The 26,282-nt window shown below is 39.7% G+C and overlaps 2 protein-coding genes across 4 annotated transcripts in view; one reads left to right on the top strand and one right to left on the bottom strand.

Annotated features, from left to right (window-relative positions):
- The window catches only part of LOC136349646 (follistatin), a 36,783-nt gene extending 14,311 nt beyond the window's left edge, over positions 1 to 22,472 (top strand). The window contains exons 2-8 of one of the 2 annotated variants that reach the window (XM_066301341.1): positions 12,835 to 12,995; positions 19,433 to 19,630; positions 19,689 to 19,913; positions 19,973 to 20,197; positions 21,105 to 21,340; positions 21,529 to 21,973; positions 22,045 to 22,472. In XM_066301341.1, coding sequence (XP_066157438.1) covers positions 12,920 to 12,995; positions 19,433 to 19,630; positions 19,689 to 19,913; positions 19,973 to 20,197; positions 21,105 to 21,340; positions 21,529 to 21,546 — 978 coding nt within the window. In that variant the 5' untranslated portion in view covers positions 12,835 to 12,919 and the 3' untranslated portion in view covers positions 21,547 to 21,973; positions 22,045 to 22,472. Of the gene's footprint in view, positions 1 to 12,834; positions 12,996 to 19,432; positions 19,631 to 19,688; positions 19,914 to 19,972; positions 20,198 to 21,104; positions 21,341 to 21,515; positions 21,974 to 22,044 lie in introns of both variants that reach the window. The other variant, XM_066301332.1, reaches the window with a different exon arrangement.
- Positions 22,473 to 22,647: 175 nt separating this feature from the next.
- Positions 22,648 to 26,234, bottom strand: LOC136349633 (angiogenic factor with G patch and FHA domains 1). Of its 2 annotated transcripts, none has more exons than XM_066301319.1 (8): positions 25,834 to 26,234; positions 25,556 to 25,777; positions 25,081 to 25,269; positions 24,394 to 24,475; positions 23,771 to 24,178; positions 23,365 to 23,575; positions 23,208 to 23,310; positions 22,648 to 22,971 (listed from the first exon to the last, which is right to left on the bottom strand). In XM_066301319.1, exons 1-8 carry the CDS (start codon positions 26,104 to 26,106, stop codon positions 22,795 to 22,797), a joined length of 1,665 nt encoding a protein of 554 aa, XP_066157416.1. In that variant the 5' UTR covers positions 26,107 to 26,234; the 3' UTR covers positions 22,648 to 22,794. The 2 variants fall into 2 exon arrangements, with proteins under 2 accessions (XP_066157416.1, XP_066157411.1); XM_066301314.1 differs by lacking the exon at positions 24,394 to 24,475 and adding an exon at positions 24,247 to 24,358.
- Between the last annotated feature and the right edge of the window lie 48 nt (positions 26,235 to 26,282).

Genomic DNA, 26,282 nt, shown 5'->3' with positions numbered 1-26,282 from the left:
ATGATAAATATGAGAATGGATGCATCGGCGTGTTGCTTGAAGCGATACCGTTTTCCGTGTATGTTGGTCTAGTAAAATTTGGACTTTTGGGGCACAAATTTTTGGATCTTCTTCAATTTTTGGCAAGATAAGACGTTGGTCCCTTTGATTTTAAAAAGTTTTGGACGGCCTGTTTGTGGAAAAAAGTCCAGTCTGTCTTCGTTATTACACCGTAAAATGGCATTTCCCACTGTACTTTTACGAAGTCTTAATATGAAAGCAATTTTACTCTAGGAACGGCCGTTTTCATAATGATACTCCACTCGCTAATTGTCTTAAATCGAAAATTGTGTTTTTACCGCCCCCCATATTGCAATTAATTTGAAAATAGCACCACTTGCCACAAGACGAACAAGATGAGACAAGTTTTCATTTATTAAAATCAGATTTTCATATTGGGAGCATTATAATTCATTCTAGGGGTATGTAAGGGAATCGTCTCGATATTTTTGGGTCATTGAAAAGGTGCCATTTTGATTATTTTTTTATTGCAACTTTTTGTTGTTAAATATTTAAAAACTTTAACTAAAGTCTTCATTTATGGCGATTCAAGGCATTTTTACAAAAAAACTCCGTGTAACAACTTGTAATCGAGAAATGCCGTGATTTGTAAGTGTTGATCGTTAGTTCCAATACTTTTGGTGCTGACTGTAAACAGGAATGTGGCATCAGAAGAATTTGCAAGAAAAGAGGAGGAAGCAAACGGACGATAGGGAAGTTCTCAGCACACGAAAGGAAATTAAGCTGAAACTGTGGAATATTAATATGGGAACTACGCATTGATAATTGAACAAATTTTTGAACGTTGCATAAAGTGGCAGTGCAACACCCGTTGAAAAATTGATTATTTATCTACTTGTTATTCGTGTTTTAAAGGCACAGCAAGATGTTGGGTGTTGGTGCATCCATTGATGCGTAAATACTTTAAAGGATTTTTCTATGAGACGACATCGAGAAGTGAGGTCGAAACGGAACATACGCGTTTGCTGTGCTCGCCTTGGAACTTGCATAATTTTTATTAAGTAAACCGTGTAACTATTTTTTTATCGTCTTCGAAATGAGAGAATACTGATAAAAAATAAGGCAAAGCAAGGCGGGGGACGAGAAGTACTAGAAGAGCCGACATTTGAATTAAGAGAAGTCGTTCTTCCTCAACTGGGTCAGTAAACAGTTTGGAATTAAAGACTAACGAAATCCTTTCAATTTCATACTAGCGAGAACAAGCAAACAGACAAACGTGTCACGGCTCGGGACAGAGCTGCCGGAAGGACGCTTACAGGGAGATATGAATGCACTCCAAAACAATGATTGTGATTATAATTTCTTAGAATTATAATTTACATTCGTATAAACAGCTAATTTAGAGAGAGGCTGTCAGAAAATATGATGATGAGTCTCAAGCAATGCAGAGACTGCGAATTCAAATCTAGAGTAAGAATGTTGCCGGTCAAATGATCAATCTCCATTAAAAACTACCTAAAACTTTTGAAATTTTACAAACTCTTAGTAACCCGGCTGATATTGCCTAGACATGAAGGTTACATTTGTTTATCCGGTGGACAGAAAAATACAGGGTGCGGCAACGAAAGCGAAACAAAGCTGTTTTCGCGATTGATGATAAAGTTATGCAAAAATGCGCGGACACGTCAACATTAGCATGAAGAAGGAAGATTTTTTATTAAAATTTTCCGGTGATTTTCTTCACCCTCTAGGCAGGGGAAGCGCCACCCCGAAAATTTCAAATACATATCTTATTCGTGCAAGTCCGACTGGCGAAACGTATCTACAGTTGTTGGAATACTTCGGTTATCCCCAGTTAATCGATCTCGTGGAAAATAATTCAGACAACATTCCAACAAGATGGCGCAGTACACATTAGCGGTTCGGCAATTTTTCATCGAAAATTTCCCTGGACATTGGACCGGGACAAGAGGTGCAATTAAATGGCCCGCAAGGTCACCTGATTTGACCTCATTAGATTTTTTTTATGAGGTCATCCCAGGTTCAAAATGTATACTGCTCCTCCAAGTAGCTTGTAAGTATTGCGAGAGCACATTGTCAATGAATACCGCCAAATATGCTCCGAAATACTGCAGAAAGTGTGTTAATCCAAACTTGTTTCACTGCCACGAAGTTACGGAACATCATTTTGAAATATTGATTTAGATGTTTTTGCGCTTTAGGTATAATAGTGGTGTTCATAAAGCAATAAACGATTTGCTTGTCAACGGTTGTTTCAAAGTAAGAAATTTCGGTGTCGTCCTCGAAACACCTTTAATTTGATTTATCACTCGAACCTTTGTATCATTTAAAATTCTGACGATAGTTCTTCCCCTCCCTAGGGGGTGAAGGAAATCACAGCGAATTTCTAATCAAATCCTAATCAAACACCTTTGCCCTCCTTACTAAAGTTCACGCTCCCGAGCATTTTTGCATAACTTCTTCGTCAACCGAGAAAATAATTTTCTTTCATTTTAGTTGGCGCGCCCTGTATATGAAGGAGCGTTAGCTTTGATATATCCAAAAATACATTACTAATAGACTCTAAGACCCCATTCGACATTTTTATTTTTCATGTTAAATCTTTTATTATTTTTACCTCAATGAACTCTTTCTAAAGCCACACAGCTTGGTATGAACAGATTTTTAAACAGATTATTAAATAAACGAATCTGTGAAAATATTTATCGGGCCAAAGATCACACTGAAATAGACGTTACTTGGCAGCATCTTCTTGAAAAACTGGCGACATAGTCGTTGATGTTACTCAAGAATATTGATATTCCTCAAATGATCTAACCAACCAGTGCCCATTAATCTTTGAGGCAGACGTTGAAGTTGCTCCTACACCACCTGGAATTCATGTAGTATCTGTTGATGGAAGCAACATCCGGTTTAAGAGATGAAGATGAAAAGAAGAGTCCATGGTGATCTCTGACCAGAGAAAACTGTTGCCACGAATGATTCATGAAACCCAAGACGTTTTTAGTCTATACGCCGTTCACTGTGTTAAAAGAGGAAGTGATGCTCCTATCTTTGGTTTCACATATTCCATAACGCCAGGAACTGGACAAATCCCTATTTAACTTATCTAAACAAACTTGGATTCGTGTTTCAGCACCTTTTATTCAGTGAAACATATTTATCAGACCGATATATCCAATTGACAAAGGAACCTGAGTCTACCAGCTACAACAAACACACCAACGTACTCATAAACACGTTGCGGCAGATACGTTGAGTTATTGCATCCAGAATTCTCTCAGTTTGCAAGTCTGGAAGCGGACCAAAATGTACTAGAATGTCAGCTCCTAGAATAGACTTGGAAATATAAGAATTTAATGCCAAGGTGATAAGTCCGTAGGTAGCTTTAGACGTACAGCTGGCTGCGGTTAGTTCGTATATGGAATTTACATTAGATACGGGAAATTGAGAAGTCTGTCCACTAACAAACTAACATATAACTGTCGGTTCTTAATAAAGAGATGACGTCATTTCAACGGGTTGGATCATTAGTCACTGCTAAAAAAACCCTTGTTGTTTCCGACCTCCTTGCCTAGGACTTGGTATTTCTCGTGGCATGCGTCTGGAATCTTCCATGATACCAGCAAATTTCAGCGGATTCTCACGATGAAGGCCTTTCCGTCACTAGGAACGCCTACGCCGAACGTACGTGACTCCCGTACGTACACACTTTCCAAATCCAGGAATAGATCCCGGGACTATTTCAAAATTTTAATGGAAACTTTCTGCAAATCTGAAAAAAATTAGTTTCCTTTGAAACATCAAGCAAACCAGAAACTAATTCCATTAGGTTGTTACATATTGACTTTCCAGTTTCTGAAACCTCAGGTGCCAGACCTGGGGTGTTAGTTTGGCGATCAAAAGTTTTCAATACTAAGGGGATTTTCAAGGTCCGTTTGAAGTCCTTTCCAAGTTCAATACGTTCATAAATTTTCATGCACCTTTACAGTTTTGTTAGATATTTATCCGAAAAAAAAACCGTAAAAATCTATTTTAACTCATTTAATTATCACCAGATAATCTGTAAGTCTAGACTGCATCTAAACACAAATAAAGTTATTTTTAACGCACGCTCTTACTGCATGGCCAAATATTGCACATTTTTCCATCGATTTTTAGCACCTTAGGTTCCTTAAGATGTTTAAAAACTTGTTATTGTTGGTTCAATATCAATGAGGTTCTAAATACTACAGTTTATGGACATGGGCACTATTTTAATTTTCGGTTTATTACCCGAAGTGCATGATTGCACTGACGTAAGCCTCGATTTTCTATTTGTGAAGAAAACATGAGGAAACTCTGAAAACATTTCAACAAGTTGGCGCCACAATGAATTATTGCCACCAAGCAACAAGTTATTTTAAAAAATCGGAGAAAGATCCAAATTCCTGACACAAGAAACGTGTGAATGCATAATGTGTCCGTTGGTAGATTTTTAAAATAGAACTCATGTTTCACATAATGGAGCAATCAGTAGCGGATTGATGAGTATTTATCGTTAAAATAATGGAGATGTCTTTAAGAGTCCTATAAGAAATCATTCTTAAATTAAACTTCGACTTAAACGCTCTCGAAATCGGCCAAATATTGTAGCGTTCCGTCTTCTGAAACACACACCGTTTTCTCTTTAACCTATACTATTATGTAACAAGTACGGTAAGAAGCTTATCACTGCACCCGATCGGACTTGCACGGAACAACTGCTCTGGAGCATCATTTAGCGTTCGATCATTCACATAAAACCGAGTTCAACCGTCTTGTTGGTCTTCTTGAAGAACCTACGAACGCTTGCTTGCGCATGCTTTCAAACAGTGCCAAACTGTACACACACAACACACTTCGATATTTCCTTAACAGATCTCGAATTTGATTTTTTCCAAACTTCGTGTGAGACTAACTCTTCAGAAGTTAACAGTCGACATAAATTTCCATCCAAAGCGTCGGTCCGCTTGTTGTCATCATCATATGGCTCTTTTAATGTTTCCACGGTCATTGATTGAATTGTGACTTTGACTCAGCAGTTGTCGTCGTGGAGCTCTTCGTGTCCACTTTGAACCTACCCGTGTTAATCCTACGATCTCGTCGTGTTCGATTTTGATGGCCTCACGATTAAATAGGGTGGAAACACAAAATCATCCAAGATAAACATCATTTTCGCACGGGAAGATCTTCCTCCTGAGAGAAGGTCGACTATATGATTTTCCACTGCAGGTAAAATCCCACTTCCTGCAGCTTTCAGTACCACTTCGCGAGGAAAGGAGGTGCTATGAAACTTCAGGTCTGACCTCTTTTTATTTCCTGATTTCCATGTTCGGGGTCTCAACAACAACCCCCCTCCCCTCCTCGGCCGCGCTCAGCGCTTATTGTTTCACTTCACTTTTGATCGTCCTGATTCACATTGGCCTGATCACTATTTGTGCTTGGAGAATGACTTTGAGATTATCGGATTTCCAACGTACCTCTGGGGACTTCAAAGGTAGCCCCATATTCGGGTTAATTCGAATTACTAGGGCTTCACTGTAGCGAAGGGCACGCACCATCAAAAGTTAGGTGCTTCACTTTATTCATCGCTTGTATCTGCATTAGTCGGCTGGCTGATGCCAATATCTTCAATTTCCTTCCGCAGCCTATCTTCAACCTTCCTGATTTGATCAACTAATTCTCGTCTGACATCATCTGTCGGTAAGCATCTATTGATCTACTTGATCTATTCCATTTGCGATTCCATCTAATTTACCTTCAACTTCCGTTCGCAGGTTTACCATCATGCCATTCACCGATGTCTTGACCTCGTCAAGCCTCGTTTGCATAGAGTCTTGTGCTGCTTATATCTCAACTTTCATGTCATCTTGACCGGCTTGCATTTTATATTGACCGGCTGCAATCTGGTCTTGACTGCTCTTTAGTTGGCTCCTCTATTTTTGCACTAGCGCTCACAACCCTAAGCGAACTTTGAGTTTCAGGCTCAATGAAACACGTTCCGTTTCTCCGCACAACAACTTTTTCTCGTTGACGGCTTATAATGCCCCCATCGTTGAGTAATCCGAGTGGCGGCATTTTCTTAGGCTTGTCCCCCTTCTGAGGCCAAATGTACCGTTGTTTATTCTAGAAAACATACGATTTCAACAAACACATAAAAAGCGTCTATTTTCTTTCCACGGTGAAGCTAATTGAAAGCTACTTAACTAAAATATGAAGCTACTAACACAAAGCTGCTTGAACTGTCTGTATGGTTGGATATCTTGGAAAGAATGGAAAGTTTTGCAGATATTAGTGTTCGATGTTCCCATGTATTCTTTAAAAATGCAATTTTCTTCGATCGCATTCTATTCAGGTTTTCGCATAAGTTAATGCCTTTTCAGTGTGTTTGTGAGGTTACATGAGGCCGCGATCATCTGGAGGATCAGGATTCAGGTACGGAATTAAAACTAAAGCTAAAGTTCGCATTTATGTCGAGATATTTCTTTAGGACGTGCCCGTACATTTTTCACAGGCAAACGCATCGAAACTGTTTTCTTTAAAATCTTAGTTCTCCGCTTCTTGAATACGCACGTCGTTCTTCTCTATTTCGACCTTACTTGGAATGGATGATTCTCCTTGAAATTGACCTTTGTTGTTTTTATTATTGTCGTTTTTCAACCGTTCAATTAGCGGGTTTACGACAACCAATGAAACTCTGTGCTATTTAAAAAAGCCGACGATTTGACCATATATGTACATATGTGTTTGGTCCTCCTCAGGGCTATTCAAATGCAACGAGCAACACATCGATAACTTTTCGGATTTGCTTTTCTGACCCGAGAGAAAGCTCTTTGACTGAGAAAAGGTATGGAGATGCAGTGGGACTAATGAGAATTCGAGGTCGAAGAGGTCGGTGGAAGGAGGTGCCAGGATGTTGCCTAAGTTTGATACAAAAATTATAAGCGGAATCTTTTCCTCCTTACGCCCCTGTATCTCCAGGTGTTTGCGTCAAGACTCGGCGGTTCGGCTGGAGGTGAAATTAGGGCAATGCCTCCTCAAATGTTGATATTGCAATGTTCGTAATTCACCAGAAGTCATGAATAAAGGTCACAAACTGAAACTTTTCCATTGGACAAACCTGTTCCTTTAAGGTTAAATGTTGTGGGCCCGAAATCGGAACCTCCATTAATCTGGAGGTTACATTTTTCACAATTTATGGGAACGTTCTACAACGCATGTATCATGACGGTTACTAGCCGAAACTTTTTCATCATACGCCTCCGATTCTCAAGTCGTTATATTTAAATTTTGTGGGGTCGTAGCTCAAGGTTAACTGGTTGATCAGGCTTAAAATCAAGCAAGTACCTCTTCTAATTTGGAGGTTATGCTTTTTACATTTTGTCAAAGCATTCAATCTACTATAAGTATTGGTATCAGAACCTTTTCCTCCGTACTCCTCCGATTCTCGGGATATTGCATTAAAAATTTGTGGGTTCATAGCTGAAGGTTAAAGACGTGGTTGAGCTTGAAATCAGGGAAGTACTTCTTTTGATTAAGAGGTTACTATTTTGGTAATTTATGAGAAGGTTCGACCATGAATCTATAATAAAAGACAATACTCGAAATTTTTCCTTTATCTGTTGATTAAATTTGTGACTTAGTAGATGACAGCCGAGTGCTTGCCTGGGCCTGAAATCAGTGAGAACCTCCTTGGACAAGAATTTAATCGTGAGTATTATTGTTGTGGTTGTTGTCTCTGGTGATGTTCCTTCTAAAATCAATACCTTGTCAATTTCCTCTTATTCGCCATTTGTTTTCGGTATTCTGTTTCTTCCACAAGCTTTACGCTCACGTCGAACGCCACTCCCTTATGTTCTTAAATTTCTCAGTTGTGTTGAGTCATTCATCCCCTCTTCGTTCCGACATTCCGCGCACAATGTTCTTTAAGTGGTTACGAGTGAATTTCATTTCTTTGTTCTTTAGTCTCTCGGATATGTTCGACACCTGATTCTCTATAGGTTTATCTCTCGTCTCCCACCATTTATCCCTTGTGTTCTCCGACGTTGATCGATTAGTTCAGGTTAATCCTTCTTGAAAGAGCTAAATCAGCGTCTCCATGTTGTCTTCGGAGCACGTGTGATACTTTTCCTGACGGCATCCACATTTTCCTTCAGCTCTTAACTCTGGCACTCCTATTTTATCTCGGACTTGAATCAGTCTTTTTATTTGATCTTGATGTTTGTCCATATTTGCTGGTCCTAGTACTTCTCCTTTGTCGAATCAGCACTCGTCATCTTTGTCGACATATATTCTCTTTTTCTTAAGACTTTTAAATCCTTGAACTCTCTTGACCTTCGGATTTCTTTTCTTCTCTGTTTCTGCGGTTGTTGGACTTTTGTTCCTTCTAGGATGCGGAGCTCATGGGATCCCTTTTTTGCGTTTTTTACCGCGTATCGCATTCAGCGCTGGGCTTCTTATCGAGCTTTTATCTTGAACTCGTTCCTTTGTTGTCCTCGTTTGACACTTGTTTGACCCTTGTCTTAAACTTGGAGCTTGTCTTGATCCATTCCACTTCTCCTTCCTTCAATAGCGACTATTTCTTGCGCTATTGTTCCGACCAGTCGTCTTTGAATTCGGGTCTTATCAAGATTTTGCAATTCCTGTTAGTTCAGGTTAGATCAGATTACTTCTAGTTATTCTTTGAACTCTGCGCCTTTCGCTTCCCTTTTCGTGTTCACTTCTTTGAAATCGGTGCTATGGAGTTGTTTTCCTGTTCGTTCAAGCGCTCGTTCCTTTTTTCCAGCGGTTTCAAAACTCATTTGGAACTCTTAATGTGAAACATATTCGAGATCAATGTTCGCGTTAGTATTTTTAAAATATCCGCTCTATTTATAAATCAAAAAATGTTATATTTTCCAATCCCTTATTACGTAAACATGTCCCATCTGTGTCATATCGAGCGCACGAATCTGTGTTACGTTCCAATTATGTTCGCACGATTTCGAGTTTCGCGTCTACTTTAGTGAGGTTCTTTCGTGTCCAGAGAGGAATTTTTATTGTCCCACCAGGTTAGCCTTTAATGAAACGAAATTTCAGATAGTTGGTAACACTTAGGTGCATACCTGCGTCCCCTTCGCAGCGACAACCATAAAAATGCTAAAAAAGTATTTGCCAAGATGAGGTTTTTTATTTTCCTGTCCTCGAGACGTTTTTATCGCGGTTGTTAAAAACACTAAACCTGACAGAAATGGCACGTGCATTATCGGCGCATAATTTTCATTAAACCCGTTAAGTTGGGGAATTTCGTCCCACATATTCGGAGATAATGCGCGAATTCAGTATCTGCCGCTATTATTAGGTTATTTTTGAACTTGTCCTTTTGCCACAAGGTAGATTTTCCAGTCGATGTATAGACAACAATGTCGCAGGTGTAACCTCTTATCCATAGTGGCATTTCAATGATTACTCTCGAGGGTGACTTGCAGCATCGAAGTCGTTAAGGTAACAACGTTGTTGCGGACGAAGAAATGAGATTGGTTTATTTTTCCGATTCTAGAGCACATAACGTGTAAATTCGAGTCTAATTTACATCCAACAACGAGCAATCTCAATAGCAATCTCGTCCGATCGCGCAAATAGCACTCCTGTTGGTTCTAATGACTAGGTTCGACTTAATTGGTGCAACATGAGCGCAGCAAAACTGCATATTAGAATTTAATGTTTCAGGCCTGAGTGCGCTGTCTAACAATCCTGCTTCTTGGTCATTCTTGGCCAGTTTTTCCTTTCACATTGCCGCGTTTTAGGGCAACACCGTGAAAGGAAAAAAGTCGCCAGTCGCACTTAATGGTGCTTAACCCGTCTTGACTGTATACCTTCACTTTTGACTGGTCACTTTTCGTGGTGTTTTTTTCGCGTGACGATACCGTTGCAAACTTCCAGGAATATCATCAAATCGCTTAGGTCGAGAATGACGACGTCTTGTGGCTTTTAAACGAAAATCAAAAGTTACATCCCCTGAATTGAACAGATTTACGTCACTCGCTGCAGAAGCGGGAAAGATTTTTCGAAAACGTGTAATTACTAGCGAAGCAAACGTTTGTCCGCGGAGCCCCGAGTGGGGGTTCAAATGATACCAGAAAAACTGCCCATTTCTTCCATGCGGAAATATTTCCGCCAAAGATGAGTATCTTCGCGTCACGTGACGTGACGTGAAAAGCCCTGCAATTACGCCCTTAGCAAAATATGTTCACATTTCTAACTAGAACAAAATATTCAGAGATTTAATGGTATTCCAATGGTGGGAATAAAAGTAGCAGATATAAACCAGAGGGCCGAAGGCAAGCGATTAGACCCTTAAAATATGCTTTTTGGGTACCAATTCACATATTCTCACTCCGCGTGGACCTCCTCCCTCTACGCCAATCGGCCCATTTTTCATCTGGGAGAGTATTGAAAAGTCAAAATTTCCTCCCCGAAAGCTGGTCCCCGTGCATAAGACGTGCACACTTCCCGGAGGGGGTATGAATATTCTCGCTCACAGCATAGTGTTTGCAGAGCGGGCTATCAAATGGAACAATCCGTCAGTATATCGAATATGATTGTTATCCGATGTCGTCTGAAGAAGTTTCATCATAAATTCTCATCTTTAGAACGTTCACTCGAAAAACTGTTTCAGACTTAATCAGTTTCTTCCTTGGACAGTACGGTTCGAACGTCTCTTGGAACGAATCCAGCAATCCTGGAACAACCAGTTTCCTCAAGTTTCCTACAGTTTGCTTAGGCCGTCTGGAAACTTTAGCTCTCCTATGGCAAGACCTACTTTCCTTCTTAATCCAGATTCAAACTTGCAGCTGCTTGAAGTGGGCCAGTTGAGCGCCACTGCGGGTGTATTTCTGAATGTACTGGTAATAGCTAACCAGACCACCCTCTGCATTGTCCATGTGTAACCACCAAAATGACGAACCTATCGACGAGGGATATCAAACTTTATGACTTTCGCCCTGGTGGGGCCTTGTTGGAGGCAGGGCATTTCCGGGTTAATATGCTGTCGATATTACCCCCCCCCCCCCCCCATAGCCCCTAAAAATGCCTCTGGCTTCCACAATGAAGATTTCCCGTACAATGTTGGTTGCCCGAATCCTATGTTCGTCTTTTCTCTGCTGTAAATTTAGCTATGTGTTGTCAGTATTAATAAACAGTCCCTTCGGAATACACCATTGTTCTATTGTCCTGCAAGTAATTTGCATTTGGTCGCAGGCACTGCCGAAGAACTTGCCCGGTATCATCACCAACCCATCGTCGGCGAACACCTGCGCGGTGAATCCCGCGGTCTGAAGTCTGTGCAAAAGACTGTTATCAGGAGGCGCTGGAATCGCAGTGTTCAGCAGCTGCTCTCCGTATTATACAGGGTGGTCCTTAAGAGTGTTCCTATGCTTAGAGAGCTGATTCCCTGGATTCTTCTAAGACGAAAATGTTATATTTATGAATGTTCTAAAATTAGTCGTTTCCAAGATACTGGGTATTAAATACATATTAAGAAAAATGAAATATAAATGGTGCAAGATATTGGAAACGCAGTATACCTGCATAGTAATGCAAACCGTACATTTCTCTTCTATTTAATGAAAAATTCTATAACCATCGACGTGCTTAAGGATTACCTTGTTGATTCTTATAGGGAAATGGAGGATACGTCACTAGTAATTTTCAGTGGAAGTAATTTATGTGGAATAATCAATTTGATCTAATTATGAAGAAAAATTACTGGAAAACAAAATTACCTATATAATACACCCTATTGACGTCCACCCTTTACCCCGATTTCCTTCTGGGGCTCCCAGAGATGCCGTGCCTTCGAGCTCCCGAAGCGCCAATTTGACCCTTCTCACCAGCAAAGGTGCCCCGGACCGTAATGACTGTCTGAAGGAAAATTATTTTGTGAATTGAACTTTTGTAACAAATGAACAATAGGACTTCTGACTCGACCTGGACCCTGTTGGGTCCGGTATTTGCAGCCCATTGCTTGCCCGGCATTGTAGACATTGGCGAACAGGTCTGTACTTTGAAGGATGAACACTGAGAACTTCTATCGCTACTGCAGTGTTGCTAATCGCATCACCTGCTTTTGAGTACCAGTAGCACTAAATACTAAGAAAAAATGATTATATGACGCTAACCATAGTAATAAGGCGGGATGGTAATGTTAAATGAATGGATCAGGTCAAGAAAGGTACCAAAAGAGTTGGTCGCTCTTGGGCTTCTCCTTTGCTTCCTAACTCTTCTGATATGAATCAGCGATCTAGAGAAAAATGGACAAATTCAGATATCTAGATGAAGTCAAAAAAACGCTGAAAGGGTTGCTCCTCTCCTGAGTTTGCTCCATCCGTCCCTGATGATGTTTGATGATTTTTTTTAAGGAGAGTAGAAAGATGTTTGTTACATACCCCACTTGATTGTTTGTTATAATTTAGACCTCAGAAAAGGGTTTTGAATAGAGTGGGTGCATTCAGAGAATTTGCAGCGATCGAACGCTGACGCACCTGAAGCTTTGATTCTCTAAGTGCCTACTGCTTGGCAATTTTATTGACAAAGACCTATTAACTTATTCATGAGGAAATAGAAGATTCAAAATTCCAGTTTTCCAGATTAATGTGCTCTTTCACCGCTTTAAGTTGGCGCCACAATAAAATTTCAATCGTCGCGGTACTTCTGCTCTCTGAATGGACCCAATGGAATAGATGGCCGTCATACTACTTTTAGTATTTACGAATATGGTTTCATTTGGGATAAATCTTGATATATTATTTTCAGGAATGTGGCAGATTTCCCACGTGCCATGTGAGATGTTGGGCTGAGCCGGGCCAAGGCCCCCGCATTATCAAGCCTCCTCATCGAAATGAATGCTGTCGTCATCAAAATTTGGCCTCTGCTCATTGTATTTTGTCTCGGTTCGCTCATTGATTTCACTTTAGGTAAGTTAATCTCCATTCTGCACGCATAAATCTTCTAGAGAGATGGGACTCAGGTGTCAGGGTCTATTTTCAGCTTCCGAGCGCGGAAGCGTCTTCCGCCAGCCATAAATAATAAAATCAAAGAAAATATTAATTTAAAATTAGCTATTTGGATTAGAGAGTGTGTTAAGATATGCACACATGCAATAATACACAGATAATTAATCTATAACAGGATTGTTTTCACACCGAGTCAGCCTCAGACGATCAATCAGCAAGATTGATCGAACAGCACTGATAGATAAATTAGTCGTCTATTATTTTCTCATTTATGATGCGATTCTCGGCAAAGCACCCAAATCAGAGACTCATTAGCTGATCAAGCCATATTTAAATTTAAAGCCTAATTCACGGTTTACAAATTGATGGGAGCGTTTATTTGAAGCCAGCCGTAGATGGACACAAAACTTGTTTACTATATTTTGTTGTGCTCGAATACTGGGCCGTTCTGCAGCCGTGGTCGTACTTCGCTTACATAATTCCGTCTCGCTGACCCGATCTTCCAGCCGCTTCGGCCTTTCGAGGTTATTCCTCTTCGGTCATACGAACAGGACCGGATTCTATTTGGGTCTAAAAAAGTCGCTTGGATATGTCAAAACTAACCCTAAACCGAAAATCCTGCCCCCATTGGACGAGCCTTGGAAAATCGCTCATCATGGAGGGTTTCCAGGGAGGTATTCGCTTTGGCCCAAAATGCACGTGAAACCGTCGCATTTCCTGCATGAGCCGACGCAGTCTACACGCGAGATCCGGATATTTCATTCCGACCGGTCAAAAACTCTCTGGGAGTGATATCACGATCACGTTCACTTCTAGGATGATTTACCATGATGATGCGTCACTTCTGCATGATTTCGGAAGGGAATGTCACGCTTTTAGAGCAGAATGCGTAAAAGGAAACGTTCGACGTTGCGGGAATGGAAGACAAAGGTTCTACGAGAGTTGCTTTCTTACACACATTGTTTCCGAAAGCTGGAATAGATTTCCGATGCGTCTGAATGGCTATTTTAGGGCTCTTGTCCTCAGAACCGTCCAAAAAATTTCACTTGTATTTAGACATCTTGTGGGCATTTTGGATATTGAAAATCTAAGTCCTCAACTGAAACTTTTGGTGGTAAAAGAACTAGCCCCCGCCTAACATTGCATGAACACTCCTCCCGTGCTCCCGAATGCGTTCATATCTGTATAGTCTAGAAGAGCAACAAAAAACTCTCTCGACCCCCCTTTGGCCTATTCAGACTACTACCTCTTTTTTTAATCTAACTCAAAGATTTGAGGCGTTATGCTATCTGGCAATATCCAAGATTATTGTCTAGCTCTATATCACTAGATTTTGGCAGTACTTTTCCCTTATCCTTCCTTAACTCCTTTCACCTTCGTCACTACCACTACTCCCAGTATATTCTCACAAATTTTCGGCAAGGGCGCTAGTCCGAACCAATTCTCTATCGTCGGACTTGGTGTCTTGCCTTTCTCGCTCATTCAACTGACCATTCCTCCCTTGCGGATGACTAGCATACCCTTTCAAAATTTGCTTCTCCAATGGGTCCTAAAAGTCCTGCAAGGCCGTCTCTGAACTACCGTGGCTAAACCAAAGTCGTGATCATTTACGCTTATCTTCGAGCCAGCCAGCACCAGGCGACAGTTTGTCTGCCGTCTGTCGCCATCGACTGGTGACGATGTGGTGATTTACCATTGTTGCAATATCTCACCCACGGCGAAGGTGATCCTGGGTGGTGAACCCATCTATGGTGATCCTCAAGAACCTACAAAGCCATCGCAGTGTGATACCATCACCATTAATGACGGATGTTAGACGCAAATTGATCATCTAATCTTTCACCATCTCAATTGGAACGGATACGAGGACGCAAGGGTTGAAACCAAGGCTCTCTCCTTTTCCTTTTCGCACTGCACTGGATTCTAAGGCGACATTAAAAATCAGCCAGCAGCCTTGATGCACTCAACGACGTCTAGACTTTATCAACATTAAAGTGCAAAAACTCATAACAGCGGCCGAATCTCCCATTAGGACGCCTTTAACGGGCAGGTGGGTTGTTTATAGTTTCGGCAGGATGTTGTTGGTTGGGATGGGTTATGGGGTTTAAATGGTACAGAAGAGTTTTCAGAATGTATTTGGAGGTGCTGGGCTCGTTCGGGAGAAGGGCGTAATGATGCGAGTCTTATTTGGAAGCAGCTGTTCAGCCCTTCGGAGGATCTGTCGTGACTTGGAATCTCCAAAGAATGCCTGTCCAAATGGGGTCTCTTACGTCATTGTCTCGCGGCCGTTAAAGTTGAGAATTTTTCAATTTGTTTACAATTAAAAAAGCTTATCCACGGAAACCTTCATGGGCGTACAAGGTCAATTTTGTCCGTTAGAACTTCCAAAATTCGTATTTCTTTCGGTGTATTCCAGATTACCCTCCCACGTCATAAATTGTATCATGAAACAGGGCCCGCTTTACCCCACTGTCTTTTATCCGAATTGAAAATTTAAACATAAATTCCAAATTATTCAAGGATAGTGAACATCGATGTACATTGGCGTGGAAAGTGTATTTTCGCTGCGATACACTCCAGAATCGCTATCAGTTTTTAATATATTTCAAGTTTTTCCTCACTTCATGAAACTGGACTTTTCTACGTCTCTGTCTGTTTATCAATCAATTGCCATATTTTAGCGATTGTTCAAAATTATTAGACAGTTTATGCTATTAATACTCATTGACGTAGAACATTTATTCTGACTGTAATAAACTTGTCTTTGCTTGCAGTATTTTTGCAGTAGATATTTCAATTTATGGTCAAGGTCCCTGGACCAGAGTCTTTTGTCCAATCAAGTTGTAGTTTTCAACGTTTATTCACAATTATAAGACAGTTATGCACATAATTAAAATCATTGGCGTAGGTTCTTCAATTTGGCTGTTATAAATTTCACACCTTATTTTGGTCTGCAGTGTGCATCAAAATTGCGTTCTCATCGCTTGAAATGAGGTCCTTCTACGCTACTGTCAGTTCCTCGATCAAGCTGCCAGTTGTAACAGTTATGTAGTACATTGGCGGAGAAGGATTGTTTACACAGTTATTCATTCCAGAGTTTATGGTTGTTCTAGTCTTTTTTTTTAATGAAGGAAACGTGATCCCTCTACGCCGGTGCCCCTTCGCTAAAAAAGTTGCAGTTACGGGGTCTATTGACGTGTTATCAGAAGACCTTGTACACTGAAATTTGTTAGCGTATGAAATTTATTTTTGGAAGCGTTAATTCTAGAATATATCGTTGTTCCAGTAGATTTGTTACATCATCCTCTACGCCACTGTCTCTTAGTTGAGAAACGGTAAATTTTGGCGCTTATTCGACATGGCTGAAAGATTGTAAAATTCAATGCATGGCTTGGGCGGTAGAGTTCCATACATGGCAAAATTCCTAGAGGGAGCCCTAAAAGTACCGAAGTCTGCACCAAGTTGTGAGCAAATTTCTACGTAATGGTATTCGGTATACAAGAAAACAATTATTATTATTTAATAATGCATTCAGATGCACGTTTTTTTTTCCTGAACGGGATTCAACCCACAATAGAAAATGGAGTGTCTAGACGGTTAAGATTCTTGGTCGATGATTAGATTTTAAATCGTTTATTTGGCAAGGCCGGTTTTAAGCAACTGCTGGCAATGCTAAACAATAAACCATAATACTTATTTTAATGTATGATTGATGACTGGCGATTTGTAACCTCAGATTCATTAGCTGTTACCAGGCGTACTTTTTTTTCGTACCTGTCTACTTAACGGAATTTCTGTCTCTTCTCATTAACGGCCGTTACGTGTCTCAACCACATTATGTCACTTTTTCAACCTTCGAAAAATGTTCTTCCCAGAAGTCCAGCTGATGTGGGGAAAAATCCTTCCACGCCTCTGGGCCGCATTATTCAAGCTACGCACGTATGAGATTCTATTACATTCGCAACGTATAATGATTCATAATTTTCATAGTACATTTGTCAAGAAATCTCATTGATCTGCACGATAAGCTTCCGTTGGAACTTCAAGTAGCAGATTGTGCAGTGAATATGCAGGTTTTGAATGGTTAGGAGTGGCCAGGCGAAATTTGTGTCTGTTTGTAAGCAAATCGCGTCTGCCATCCGAAATACTAATGCAACGAAATGTATAATGTGGGAAAAAGGACTATAAAAGCACTATTTTGGGATGGTGTGCGGAAGTTATCGACATTTGCAAATTTCGAGACCATGTTTGTTGCATATGGAGTGTTGTAACGCCCCGAGTAGATCGGCGTGTCAAAGACTTTCGGAGCAGACAGTCCTCTACGAAGAGATAACTACAGAACTTGATGAGGGAGCCACCCTCATTCGCAGTAAAATTCTCACGGTGTATACCATAAATTACTTTCTATAAATCATACATTTTTTTAAAGGTAAAAGGTTAAAACTCTTAGACTCCCCAACGCACTCAACTTTTTGCCCTATATAAAAACGCCCCTCTCCAATTATAACACAAACACGCCATTCCCTTGTCCAGATACCTTCCCCGCAAGATCCCCGACCCTCCTCGTAATCTCCTTTGCATTTAAAGATTTAATGAACTGCAAAGTCAACCAAAGGGAATACTCGGAATACACATTCTGATTCTTTAGAACAAGTTTGGATGAGACAGAGGTCCTTTTTTCGCGACGCAGTGTACATCGTTCCAGAAGATGTGGTACTTCCTATCGCTTTCTATGTTTTTCCGTTGCATGACATTTGAAGGTGACATAAATTAGCTGGTTAGCTTGCACTCCAGATTTCATGCTCATCGACAAAATTTGATTCTACGCCCAGCGATTATGTTATTAGTAATTATATATAGGGTCGAATACGCACATATCAAACTCCAACATTGGGCGTAAAATTTGGAGTACAAACTGACGGTCGTGAAAACTGATGGAACATCAGATCCAAAAACCTCTTTATACCTCTATGGGCAATATCGCGTCAAGTCTAAATTTAGAACTGCAATATCGGCCGTAATTTATATCGTTGTTTTGAGCATAAAATTACAAATTTAAGCGCGTCCATCGGCGATTCCGAGACGTATTACATGTTGCCCGCGAGATGGACAATGTGGCATTCGGACTACCTTCCTCGCCCATCGTTCAACTCTCCCAGTGTTCGCGTGCTAAAATTTTTTATTAGCCCCCAGATTTGCTCATTTTAAAATGCGGCATATGTCACGAATTTTATTATCCAACTTATATGCCAAACAAGTCTTTTATGGTTGGTGAGTCGCGAAATTTTGACGCCACTCCTTTGGGCTATGGCGATGTTTTGGGACCTTTGATTGTCCCTTATAATACCACGCATATAAACATCTGTCTGGTTTCTTATTATTCGACGGCGAATGTTTTAATTAAGGCAGTCGGTGTAATGTTAAAGGCAAAAAAATTGATTAATGAAAAATTAGCATTATTTGCACAAACATTAGTAATTGCATCGTAATTTGCATAATCCGCATTGTCACCTAATGTAAATAATTTAATATGAGCCAGGTGTACACCAAGGTCGCCCAACTTTGCTGATACTTAAGCGCACTTAATGTTCGTCGATTATGCAATGGCGGATCTCAGAGGCAACTTCCTGGAAGGACCTGTTTCGTGCAATTTTTTCGTTTTTTGAGGTTTGTAAGGTGTTCTTGCCTATATGCAATCAACACCTCTATGGTTCCAGACAGGCTATTTTTAGCCGGTTCTTGCCAGTTCGGCGAAAGCGCGATCAATAAATCAACGTAACGGAACCAATACAGGGGGCATCCTCCGTAAATGGCAGCGTGTTTTCTTTTTGCATTGAATTATAATGCGGACGAATGAATGTCTTAAATACTGTTAACGTCTGTCTGGCGTATGTTTGTTTATCGCTTAATCCGCCTTCGATCGTATTGTGATTTATTCGCCTCTTTAATAAATTACTCAGAATAAGTTCTTTTAAGAAGGACTAATGAATATTAATTTACATGTAGATAAATTTTTGGTATAGATACAACACACTTTTTACTCCCTTCGTCCAGGTGAAGTTTTACTTCAATTGGCGCTCAAAGTTCCCCTAAAAGAGCTTGATGCAGGCGCAGCGAGAACATTTCCATTCGTCGAATTTCTGGATGATTACCTCTACATCTGGATTCGTCATGGCATTCCTAAATTTGGCCATTTCATCAAGATTGTTCGTGTTAGCTCTGCAAAGAGCATATTTCGCAACAAGGCAACATGACGTAATAACTGTTACCCATATGGTAATCATTTCGTCCCTTCTGCCTGAACACAGACCTCTGCTTATTTTACGAATTCCTTCATGGACTCTTACATGAACTGATATCTCATTGCTACATTTCATCGAGTTTTACTCTATTTTCAGCTGGCACTTGCTGGTCCACCATGGTGAGGAAAAACAACGGACGCTGCACCGAACTCCTCTACGAAAGAATCTCGAAAGAAGACTGTTGTTCCAGCAGCTCCTCTATATCCACGGCCTGGTCTCCCGATGAATTCGACCCTAGCACCCTCTTCTTCTGGAGAATGCTGGGAGGAGGTGTTAAGTGTCTACAGTGCAAAGGTAAGTCTCCCCAGAAGCTCCTGTAGTTCTTCCTCCAAGAAGATCTCCACATCCACAGAATCCTGTACAAACGTCAAATGCGAAACTGGAAAAGGCTGCGTTATGAGGAAAGGGATTCCGAAATGTGTGTGCTCTTCCACCTGCAAAGATGGGAAAAGGAAGCCCAAAGGGCCCGTGTGCGGCACCGATGGGAGAACCTATAGAAATTGGTGCAGGATGCGGAAGAAATCCTGCAAACAGAAACAGAAAAGTCTGTCAGTTGCTTATTATGGTGTTTGCCAAAGTAAGTTATTCCCAATGTCGTTGATGATAGCTACTGAGTATTGTTCTTGGACATCACAGGTTCCTGTGATAAAATCAGCTGTCCGGACAGCAAAACATGTCTTTTAGACCAAAACCTTACCCCCCACTGCATCCACTGCTCCAAGAAGAAGTGCCCACTAGTGTCCAAACAGCGGCAAGTCTGCGGGTCTGATGGGTTGACCTATAAAAGCGCTTGCCATCTTCGAGACGTGGCTTGTCACGCTGGAAAAGCTATTCCCATTGCGTACAAAGGGCCGTGCAAAGGTAAATTTATTCTAGCTGGTGTGAAAAAGTAGACTGCACACTTATATATATTGGGGATATAATATTTACCGTGGAAAGCTGAAAGCTGGTGGAGACACAAACTACAAAGCCTTAATTAAAAAACCTTTTTGTATGTTAATATTCGAAATCCTCTTTTCAGACAACGTGGAGCGGGCAAAGACTGAAAGCCACTTCTAATCCCATATAGCCTGATAGATGTGCATAAAATTAAACTCCAGTATGTCTAGACTAGACAAGTTTCCATTTTGCGGGCAGGGGATATACATATTTTAAAGTCATATTTTGCATTACTTTGTTGATAGCATTAAAGGATTGCGCACGTTGAAACTAATGGGTTTCGTTCTGGTAGAGCTAGACCTTCCGCCATTGTTGCAGTATAAAAGGAGAAAAGCGGAGGAAAAAGCTAAATTTCCGTCATTTTTAATCGCATTTTTAATCGGCAGATGCGGATTTTTCAACATGGATTAAACTCAGTTAAAAAGCGTATAAACAATAATTCATATAATCTTCTATTCGTTACTCCTGAAAACCTTTCAAGTTAATTTTATGGACCTATGAGAGTTGTGGAAATAACTCCCCAGGATTCTTTTTGGTAAATGTCCGATAAATAGAGCAGTGACCCGTTTGGAGTCTTAAAAGTAACCCCTAAACTCGATTCAGATATTTTGTAAGGTCGGTCTCTCATCCCAAAGAATATCTCCCAGTCGAAGATCTTAGAAGGGATTTCCTCTTGCCCCATGCATCATCGATGACTGCTTGGTTCTCTTAAAGAAATTACGACCGAGTTTACTTTGTGTCTGACTCGGACCAGACCTCCAATTTTCGGCCCGTACAAGACTTTAGATTGTTCTTTCAACCTCATTTGTCAAGTATAATTTCATTTCAGATAACGTCACTTGTCAGAACATTCAATGTAAAGACCACATGGAACAATGTCTGGTGGACCTGGAAGCAGGAGGAAGACCGCGCTGCGTCGTGTGCTCTGCAGCCTGCCGCCCCAAGTATTTACACGGGCCGGTATGTGGGACCAACAACAATACTTACCAGACTTGGTGTCACATGATGAAGGACGCGTGCGCGAAGGGTTACGTCATCGACACCAAACACTCAGGCAAATGTATGGTGAGTATCAATTAATGTAATGACGTAATAAATTGGTGTAAATTCCAATAGTTTGAAGTTTGACGTTGACGAAAGAGCTGTCGCTCTGTTTGACAGAAAGATGGTTCTCTCTCGATTGTAGACATTAAATAATAGCTAATAGTTGTCAAAAAATGACAGATCTGTTATATTTCAGATTAATTCAAAAGAGCTTTGGCCTTGAATGAACTTTATAAGCCCACCGCATTTCTAAACGACCTTTCAAACCAAAGATGTCACATGTGGACACGCGACGCATAGACTAACTAGTAGTAATTCCATGTCAATAACCCCTAGGCAATTTTTACTTATTAGCTAGGCGTAATGAATGTATTATTAAATTAATTTATATTATTTAACGTATAGCGATTAATAATTTATAACAGTACCAAATGTAGGTAGGAAATAGGGACATTCAAAGTTGTAGGTACTTATAGGTAATCGGCAGCGTAACTGTGTAGATTTTCCAGTGAAGTTTGTAACTAATTACTAGCTAAATGTTAAATAGGAAATTAAATATTTCTAAAGAAAAATGACTGAGTTTTCTTTTAGAAAAAGGCGGAGCAAAACAATTTTTTAATCAAACACCCAGTATATTGCAAAATATATTTATTGGTAAGTATTTAACGGCATACAATGGCTGATCTTTAACCCGAATTTTCCATAAATCCAACACATTATTACAGCTATAGACTTTCATTAACTATTGCGAGACGTAGAAGTCAACATTAAGCAGGATTTCGTAGAGATAATTTTGCAACGTCATTAAAAACATCGGATGATCGTTATCTGTGTTCAATGCAGCGTTACCTTAGAAAGATATTTATAGAATATCCGGTGACACTATTCCGAGTGTTTTATTTGGTTTTTTGGAAATCGCCCACTCTTCATTTGAATGAGATGAAGCACTGGTCGATGGATATGCCCAAGATAGAGAGGAAGATGAAGAGGACGGTGAGACTGGGGAGGAACGGCTTTACGAGAATTCATCGAGCCTAGAATCCAAATATGATGATAAAGTATAAAGTAATTTTTGTATTAAATTTCCTAGTTTAGGCTAAAAAGTCATAAAGAAAATTTTAAATAAAATTGTCAAATATATTTAATTTGTTAATCTGGTGTCTCTTTCCATAAAGGTAAACATCTTGCATTCACGGTAAGAGTGCGCGATAAGAAAGTTAAAATTAGTAGGTACCGGTAAATATTTTTTGTCTTTGGAAAATTTTCTAGTTTTCCAGAAAGTGCAGGCAAGATTATCCAACATTATCAAAAGATATATAAACAATCGGTGCAATCAAAAACAAAAATTTATTCTCATACACACAACATAACACAACAATTTTCCAATTAAACTATTACTAAATATGTACATTTATATACCTGCAAAAATATGATAAATGCACTTAAATATTATTTATTAACAAATAAAGTGTTCATCAACTATCAGATTCTTCATCACTGAAAATATTAACATTTTTATTGGGTAATTTTTCAAATCGCTCCTGCGTCTTTTTCCATATACTTTGCTTCGCACTGTTACTTGAAACTTGAGGTATGGTAACATTCCCGACTGCGCCAATTCCTGCAGTCCCAACGTTAGATGTCACTTTAATCTAAAATATGTAATAAAACAAAAAAATATGCTTCGCTATTATTGGGAACTGCAAAAAAATTAATGTGCAATTAAACACGGATAAAGAATTAAAATAAATTTTAACGTTATTATTATTTTACGTTCAATATGTTTCGTTACATGCTCTTTTATTTGTACTTTGTACCGACCCTCAAATAGTTAATATACATAATAAGAAATCTTTAAAGCAAGAAATTTCTTAATTGTAATACTGACCGGTTCCTTAACTCCCGTAGTTCCATCCTTCCCCAATGATTGTCCCTCTTTCCAGCCCATCTTCGCTAGCAACTTAAATCCTTTGTTTTGCGAAGGAATTGAACTGCGAATAATAAAAACAATGATTAAAAGAATATCTTTCGAACAACTAACTTGCCCCTCTAAAGAAGCAGATTCTGTCTTTTCATAAGGATTTTGACTGCCAACTTCCACCCTTCTACGCTCCGCTCGATCCGTGTAACCTTCAGCCAATTTGACTGAATCATCCGTCAAGCCTACAAGGCCATGCTGTTTTTTCAATCGTTTGAGTTCACTTTTAAATTGTTGGTTCAGGTTTTTGCGGTTGTTCCCCACTAAAACGAGTGGGCCTGCAAGAAAATCAATGATTACAGAAAAAACTGTTCCTAAAGCTTTGGGTTCGTGTTAAACGCTGAGGAAATTGACGGAAACACGACCCGCAAAACGGCGTGTAGATGTAAGTCGTTTTGTGGGTGATCTGTTTTGTAAAAACGTAAAACTACGGAATATACGTTATTTTACCTGAAATTCCCCTTTTACCTTACCCTTTTCCTCCTCAAGTAACAATCCAGGCTCACAATGCCCGCAAGTCTGCGTTCCCTCATGAATATGACACAGTAAAATCGTAGACCCCAATTGAAGTTTACTGCCGTGAGGAACCTCCGTAGGTTCACTTTCCTGCTTTGAACTGGATATCCTCTTTCCATTCAATAGTGTCCCATTCCTTGAACCGAGATCCACCACCAAGTACTTGGAAGAGTCGGAATCGTAGCTGATTCTCAAGTGATGTTTGCTCACATTAATGTCGGGCAGACAGATGGAGTGCGCAGCTCCTTCACGCCCTACGGTGCCTCCGTCGCACGTGATAATAGACAACGTTCCTGGTTTAATTGTAGGGATTTCCGTGGTTTCCACAATCATACGCATACAAGGAGGCCACTGCTTGGTGAGGTCTGGCAATAAGATAAAACAGTGGCGTCAGTGAAGTTTCTTCAATTGATTTGGGTAAAATTTTCGGTACCACTTGACTCAGACAAGGACCCGTCGTCGCAGTTTGTCGAAGCTCCATCAGAGCATTCTCCCTCCTCCAAATCCACAGTGAGATGATCGTACTTCCGTCTTTTCTTGCACTCCTGCAAATAACATGAACGTTACTTCCTATACGTACCGGAGACCATACTGCGTAGATTAGATATATTCATATTATTGAAATAACTTGAAAGCGATTCCATATTGTAGAAGCTGTTTACCTGTAAAAAAAAGAAATAATGGATTGTGACAAATCGTGGGAAGATAATGCAGGAAGGTCAGAATTCTGTTACACTCAGTTTTTAAGCAATAATAAAACTTGTAAAAAAAAGCGTCTCACAAAATAAACAATATCTTGCTAACGTTTTTATCCATAAATACTCAACAATGAAAAAAATTTATCCCACTTTGCCCATTACGTCTGTACTGTTAGTATATTGTCGTACACAATCAACAAGTTTATCACCTTAGTGGGTTATGTCAACATTCTTTTCAGACAAATTTCAATTTTGAATTGAAAAATTTGCCATTAGATGAATAGCAGAACCTAAAATATTTGTCAAGTTCAGTATTGTTAGAGATAGCGAGACTCAAAGTATCAATCCTATTTTGTAAGCTTTCATCCACATATGTTATAAGCAAATTTTCAGGTTATGTATTAAAGACCTAGCAGCTCCGAGGTCTGCATAAAGAGTTGTGAGACTGGTTGTTACATTTGAGTTCTCAAAATTAAATTGAAAATATCCAATAGATAACAGAATTCTGTGTTTCACTAAAATAAACAAGTATCAAAATTAAGAATTAACACAACATATTTCCTCCTTACTTTTGAAGATTTCTTCTCATATTTATGAGGTTTTCTCTTCAATTTGCTGGATGTGCCTTTTTCTTCCAATTCTGCTCCTCTGAGAAGTACTGAAGATGGGTCTACTTGGCAATTATACTCATAGCACTGGGTGGTGTGGTTGTAATTGAAGTAAATGCCACTTGAAGTATCATAATACAGCCTGGTTTCCTATATATGAATTTATCTTAATCAGAATTAAAAAAATAAAATTTGGTGGCCAAAGTAATAAATATACATGATTTTAAGATTCCATGAGAATAATGCAGGTGCATGTTTCCAGGCTACTGGGCAATAATGAAGTAATAAGTAAACAAGTAAAACAGTAAATAGTATTAATAAATGCCACACTTTTGTTTTTTTTTCATCACCAAAACATAGAACACCACATGTACTATGACATTATGTGGTTTTTTGAACAGTTTTAGCAGTTACTGTGCTTCGTACTTTTACTTACTGAATTATAATAGTATCCACTATTAGAATCATAGTAGAGTCCTGAGGCTTCATCATACACAAAACCTGAGTTTTGCACAGCTTGCTCTGCAGCTTCCCTGATATCATCAACTAAACTCTTCTCATTACCAAGTCCACTTTCTGACAATAAATGATTGTTCCCTACTGTGTCTTTGGCAAAAACATCACTGTCAGTTTGAGTAAAAACATGTTTGCTCTTTTTCTGTATAAAGGATTCACCATATATAGACCTCTTTTCCTTTTATTGCTCATTCTTACCTCCTGCAGCTGCTTCACTTTGTTCTTCCATTTAATAACCTTTTTCACCTGTTTTTCAATAATTTTCTGTAGCCGTTCAATGAACTTCAGTACTTCAGGAAGGTCATTGAGCTTCTCTTTTAAATCTAAGTCTAGTTCTATGTTCTTAAGCATGCTTTTTTCACTGGGACTCCCATCTCTGGAATGAGAACTAGATTTCCTTCTTCGATGGTGGGACCTTTTCTTCCCTTCAGAAGAGCGAGATTGGCGATTTCTGGATCTTTTGCTATCCATAGTAGATTAATGTGCAGTGGTACCTTATGAGGGTTTGGAATTCTTATCGTTGCCAGAAATCGAAGATAATACAAATTGAAACACTCTTATTAAGAGTCGCTAATAACAAAATAAGAATGGCAAGTGACAAAGATGACATGTCCTGGAGTAGCTGTCCTACCTCAGAACCTGAGGCA

The sequence above is a fragment of the Euwallacea fornicatus genome, chromosome 2 (assembly GCF_040115645.1).
Source record: "Euwallacea fornicatus isolate EFF26 chromosome 2, ASM4011564v1, whole genome shotgun sequence".
In the NCBI taxonomy this organism is placed as follows: Eukaryota; Metazoa; Arthropoda; class Insecta; order Coleoptera; family Curculionidae; genus Euwallacea; species Euwallacea fornicatus.
The sequence above is the reverse complement of the archived record's forward strand: the minus strand, read 5'-3'. Positions and strand labels throughout refer to the sequence as shown.